A 6,296-nucleotide genomic window follows, 5' to 3' on the forward strand; every position below is an offset into this window, starting at 1 on the left:
TTTTTTCTCATTCATGATTGACGGGACCACCGACATAAGTGGTGACGAACAGGAGGCTGTCTACCTAAGGTTTTATCACGAAGGTGCTATATATGAAAGATTTTTGGCAATGGGTACACCAGAATCTACATGCTCAAACCATGTATATGAATTTGTGGTTGGCACCCTGAAGTCCAATAACATTGACACAGGTAGGTGAATTTTGCAGGTTACATGTATATTGCATGTCTACACATTTTCAGCCATTACAGGCATGATTGTTATCAGTTTTATAACTGATTTAATTTTTTTTTTAATTCAATCAGAAATGCCAGAAAAATGTACTAATTGTAAATGTGTGCATGTATATAAATCAATTACAAATGTAGTTTGATCGCTGACCACAATCATGTTTGTGACTAGCAATTGGTGTCAATAATAAATTCGGTGATATTATTATGAATTTAATTAGGCAATAGCTGTAAATTTTGCATGAAATGGTGTAATTTTATGTGTTTATAGATAGATATGTTTCCAAAATATTAAAAAATTATCCAAAATGAATGGGAAAAATATGCAATGTAGTTGTACTTACTACCTAGTACTAGTAGTAGTGACATTTCACGACATAGAAACATTTAACAAATAAAGCTGCTGCATTATTGTCTATTGATCTGAGTCAGAGTGGTCTATTTCTGTATTTATATAGTCATTCACATATTATTTTTCAGAAAAGTTGATTGGTATGGCCAGTGACGGTGCCTCAAATATGGTTGGAAAGAAAGGGGGACTTGCAGCTCTGCTACGCAGTAATGTCAATGCTGAGCTTTTGAATATGCATTGCTTCGCTCACCGTCTAGAATTGTCATTTCGAGACGTATTCAAGAAGAACAATCTCTATGAAAAACTGATGACGCTGTTAATCGGCCTATATTATTTCTACCATAAACAGTACAAGAACAAGAGTGGCCTCATCAAAAGTATGGATGCAGTGGACATCAAAGGGGTGTTACCAACTAAAGTCACTGGGACAAGATGGTTACCTCATCTTTCAAGAGGAATCAAGAATTTATTGAGATCTTATAAAGCTTTCGAGGCTCACCTAGCTACCATAAGCTATAGCAATCCCAAAGGTGAAGGGTTATACAAGATCATGACAAGCAAAGATGTTGTTTGCTTCGTGTTGTTTCTGATGGTAAGTAAACGCATCATGTTATTTCAACTGAATTTAAATATTTGAGCTTTACTTAACATATAGTCTTACAGTTTGTGTAGTAAGTACATGTAATACAAAAATTTTCAGTGTTGACACAGACAGTTGTGATATATCGTAACATGTAATTGTACAATGAGTGCAGTCACTGCCAGTGCATCTATGTGCATTAACATATTAATAATTAGATATGATTTTTAATTCATTTCCTTTGTTTTCATTTTAGGAGCTGCTTGATCCACTGATGAGGGTGTCACTTAAACTCCAACGTCCAGAATCTTCTGTGGCAGAATGCTATACATGGATTTCTTCTACAATTGATTTGTTAGATGATTATAAATCCAGGTAATTATTGCATAAGCTTGAATCTTCCCTGGTCCATTTGAACACAGTTTATAAACATACATGTATAATGACACATTTCATCAAAACTTAATATAATAATAAGTAATTAACTCTGCTTACTCAAGTGGGGTACAAGTACACTCTGTAAATTAGTTGTGGCTAGTCTACAAACTATTAACAGGCGAGTCGTGTTGGTGCACATTTTGATATGGATATCTGCATTGATGATCTCATTTCATAAAACTTATATAGCACTGAATTGCACATATACTAATTCATTTATTCTAACAGAGATTGTGAAGCAGTAAATGATGTATTAGCGACAGGATCATATGAGGGTATTGCTCTCAGGGGCAATACTCCTTCATTTGCTTACAAAGACACAGTAATTGATGGACTTATTGAAGCATTGAAAGAGAGATTTGACCTGGATGACGAAAGTGTGAATGTTTACAAAGCTACCAATCTGTTGCATCCAATGAACTGGCCTAAAATGGGCAGTGATAAGCAGAAAGGTTTTATAGGAATTAGCATTATAAATTGATTTACTTTTCTGTATCTAACAATTTACAGTTTACTTTTTGGTATCTAACCATCTTTATTTTCATTAAAATGTGGCACATCAACATTTACTATGTAGTCAAAACTGAGCATTATTGATCGCAAGTGTGATGACTGGTTAAGGCTACCTGGAACTTGTACAATTTATGTGCATATGGCCACATACAAAATGCTTGGATGTGTTCCATGATTTTATTTTATTTAGTTTCAAGTTTCATTACTTCTTTGTTTTGTGACATTATTTATTATTGTTCATTTGCATTGGTTTTTTTTCAGTAATTGAACCATTAATTATGTTAATTGACTTTCATTTTTATTTCAGTTTTAGATTAAATTCATTTCCTAATACACTACATATTTGCAATTGGAATTTGATATTTATGAACAGATCAGTGTAGTAATACAGTTTGCAGACAGACAAATATTTGTAATTTGAGATTGTGCTAATGCTGTTCATCAGTTACAATTTGGCCATATGGATATGACATTAATTAATATCAAGATGTAAATGTTTCTTACAGGCTTATTTTGAAAATATCTAATATAAACATTATATTTATCTACCATTATACCAAGAAATGAGTATATATTTCAACTATGACCAAATCATTTGAAAAATGCAAGATATAAATGTAGATTTGTATTTTCTTTTGTTAGATTTTGGAGAGGCCGAGATACATGCAGTATGCAAGCATTTTCAGCAGACACTAGCTAAGGCACGACTTGATTTTAGCACTGAGAATACCATTTCAGAGTTCCGTCTCCTCAAGAAGATTCTATATAAAGAGTAAGTACACAAGTGTAGTATACATTATATTTATTTATGTTGAAATTCATAGTAAAATATTAGTATAGATATCATCAGACATGGAGGTACATGTATCTACAGAACATTATACATAGTCACATGAGTATATTATAACTAGAGTTATGAGTAGAGTGATTTTAATTAAATGTATTGAGAATCATATGATGATTAGGAACTTTGAACATTTCTATTTACAGATTTGGACAAGATATGCAGAAGCAATTGTGTTCTGACTTGAGCACCAGCCAACATTTAAGGGACTTTCCAGACTTGAACCTAATAATTGAACTCCTAAGCTGCTTGCCACCCACAAGCGTTTCTTGCGAAACTACTTTTTCGCAATTAAAGCTCATAAAGACTAGTAGGAGAACTAGTCTCACAACACAAACCCTGAATGATATAATTTAAGTGAAACTGGAAAGTCCAACCATACAGGAGTTTGACCCGAAGAACTCAATCGACCAGTGGCTGGTAAGCCTTAACATATACAATGTAAAACAAAACAATACTTAGAACATAATTTGTTTGCCACAGAAGTGAATTGAAAACACAAGTTAATTGAACGGTTTATTCAATTTTTTTTTTATTAAAAAAATGCTTATAGATTATGGTAAGTTTTGTAATTACAATTAAGTTTCAGTTGCTCAATAGCTTTACTAGCCTGAATATGATTCTGATTCCAGGCCAGATTAGAACTATTATATGCTCTATGTTAATACCACTGTCTCGGTATATTATAAGTACTTCAAAATGAATTGTGTGCTTGCTTCCATAGGTTTCTGCAAAAAAACCAAGACTAACGTCTTACCAGCGTAGTAAGCAGTCAAAGACCTCAGAAAGTGGCAAAGTCTTGAAAGACAACATTCAAACTGTTGGTAAGCTTTTCTTTTTTAATATTTGGTTATTCAGATAGTTGGTGATGGTAACATTTGCCATCATTTATTGACTTCATTGTATAATTAATCTGAAATAAATGTACTTCTACTTACATGATCATGCAAAATGAAGTGATCAGAAATAGTATTAATGTTACCTATGCATTGCAATATTGAATAGCTTGATAAAATCAAATGAATAAAATGCTATGACATCACAGATCTCATGTTTTAAAACCGTTTTAGTGAGTGATATTTAATTCTATCAAATACAGATTTAACTTGTGAGCTTGAGGATTCCCATGCCACTGTGAGTGTCATTGACAGACCAGATCCAGAAGAGCCTGAAACTGCAGGTTTGTTTTAACTAATAAATGTATCAATATTTATCATAAAAGTAGCTGAAAAATTATCATCATATGTATAATGATCATAGAACATGCTCAGTCACCAACAAGGATATCCATACCCATGAGTAGGCAAGAAATATTTATTGATTTTATCAGAATAAATCTGAAATTCATTTTGTGAGTAAAGCATGGTAGTTAAAAAAACCACAAGAAACACTTCATATCTATATCACATGTTGCATTTATTTCATTTTAGAACCTTTGGTCATGGTGACTCAAACTGATGATGGTAGTGGTGACATGAACAGTGATGCCGATATTGTGGACAATGTATTACAGCATATGTGTATGACAATGGATGAGGATGAAGAAACAGAATTTGATTTATAATTATTAGATAAACAATAAAAACATTAAAACAAGACATGCACAGAGATATATTGTTGTTATCAGTTATTTTGATGAATGTATATGTTCGGCAACTTCGGACTGGTAAAACTTCATTCGGTCCTGTAAAACTTTTAAGTCTACAGGACCGAATGTCCTGCAACAATTTGTACACCTTCGGAAGGACTGCACTAAACAAGTGAGACAATCCTCATCAGTGTTCAGAAACTATGCAATGCTACTAGGCTTTGTTATCCTTGAGTACTAGTTCATCACCGTAATGTTTCGTGGTCTTTGGGTAATCCTTGTAATTTGTTTCATTGTTGTTGTTAGTTTTTCTTACTTTAGACTTTTTAACCGTCGTTTGTATAAACTTTTGTTTCAGTTTTACTGCTTTATGCCCGTTTTACAACGTCGAAGCCTACGATCATTTAGTTTTTGCAACGTAGTTGTGTTTTACTTATAGTTAGAAACTGTGGTTGATTCTCCGCCAATCCATGCCCAGAGAAAATATGTCATCGATGGTGTTGCCATGCTGACAGTCTTTATATATACTGTTTTAGTTTTTTGTGAAACAGAGGTTTCCCACAGAAAGTCATTAATATGCGTTTGCTTTAATCTTCAGTAGAGCATATTTCATGAGTGACGTGACCTAGTCGAAAATAGACTTATATCTAGTTCACTGAAAACGTCGGTATGCATTGAAACAGAAATTTGATACGTTTACAGGTAACCTAGAAAGAAAAGTTCATTGCAATCAGGGCAAAGCGTTGAATTACACTCGAAATGAGTTCCAACATTTACACACCTACGTCATATACACATGCATAGGTAAATACAAATTAAAGTTCTTGTTAACTTCTTAAAGTTCAACTGAATACGACATGCATTCTAACTAAAATGACAAGGTTAGAGATATTTTCTCATAATATCTTTAAGACACGTTGATGTGTTTATTTAGATAAGCCGTCACGATACCCCCAAATTCTATCATGTAACTTCGTTTTCTTTACGTGAAATCGAGTTGATTTAATAGGTATATGTCTGAACAATTTAATGAAATAGAAAAATCCAGTGAACTTGACCAGAATTTATTCTGGCATTTATACAAAGGTAAATCTTGTAAAAGCAAAACACTTCAGACTGAAATGAAATACAACAATGTAATTTTACGAGACCCCAAAAATATCGTCGAAGCGTGGGCGACACATTTCGAAAATTTGTTCCATGATAAACCGAATGAAGAATTGGACAACACGTTCCAAAGAGAAATCATAAACCGCGTGAACGAAATTGAAAAGAAAGTTCATAATGAGGTAGACATATACCTGAACGAATGCATTACACAAAGAATCCAACGAGTTTTAAATTCCCGTGTATTTCCAAATAGACAACAGTCTGCCTATCAAAAAGATTTGTGTAGTCTATGCACATCATTCAGTCTTCAAGAATGTATAAGTCACAATATTGAATATGGTTCCAACGTCCATGTTGCTTTCTTAGATAGTAACAAAGCGTTCGACACTGTGTGGCACGCTGGACTATTGTACAAAATTTATGAATTAGGATTAAATGCGAAGACGTGGATTTTACTAAAATGTATGTATACAAATGTTGAAAGTTGTGTTTTATTCAATGGGTTAAAATCCTCCATGCTCAAAATGGAACGTGGAATATTACAGGGAGGGGCATTGTCTGCCAAAATGTACCTAGTATATATTAACGATTTACTAAATGAAATAGAGAATTCTGGCCTAGGAGCAGTAATTGTTGATTTA

The 6,296-nt window shown here is 33.2% G+C and overlaps 1 protein-coding gene across 1 annotated transcript; it reads left to right on the top strand.

Annotated features, from left to right (window-relative positions):
* On the top strand, positions 1–4,704 carry LOC132562820 (zinc finger protein 862-like). Its single transcript, XM_060227595.1, has 8 exons — positions 1–191; positions 711–1,174; positions 1,419–1,537; positions 2,756–2,885; positions 3,104–3,377; positions 3,682–3,781; positions 4,057–4,137; positions 4,388–4,704. The coding sequence occupies exons 1-4, from the start codon at positions 14–16 to the stop codon at positions 2,811–2,813; spliced, it is 819 nt and encodes a 272-aa protein (XP_060083578.1). The 5' UTR covers positions 1–13; the 3' UTR covers positions 2,814–2,885; positions 3,104–3,377; positions 3,682–3,781; positions 4,057–4,137; positions 4,388–4,704.
* The last annotated feature ends 1,592 nt before the right edge of the window (positions 4,705–6,296 follow it).

This window comes from Ylistrum balloti, unplaced genomic scaffold, assembly GCF_031769215.1.
Source record: "Ylistrum balloti isolate Yb309-2 unplaced genomic scaffold, AGI_CSIRO_Ybal_v1 Utg371524, whole genome shotgun sequence".
Taxonomy (NCBI): Eukaryota; Metazoa; Mollusca; class Bivalvia; order Pectinida; family Pectinidae; genus Ylistrum; species Ylistrum balloti.

What these genes read in the sequence shown, in the direction of transcription:
- LOC132562820 (XM_060227595.1), top strand. Translation starts at nt 14, where the DNA reads ATGATTGACGGGACCACCGACATAAGTGGTGACGAACAGGAGGCTGTC. An exon ending in GTCCAATAACATTGACACAG is followed by an intron (nt 192 to 710) that starts GTAGGTGAATTT and finishes ATTATTTTTCAG; the next exon opens with AAAAGTTGATTGGTATGGCC. An exon ending in GCTTCGTGTTGTTTCTGATG is followed by an intron (nt 1,175 to 1,418) that starts GTAAGTAAACGC and finishes TTTTCATTTTAG; the next exon opens with GAGCTGCTTGATCCACTGAT.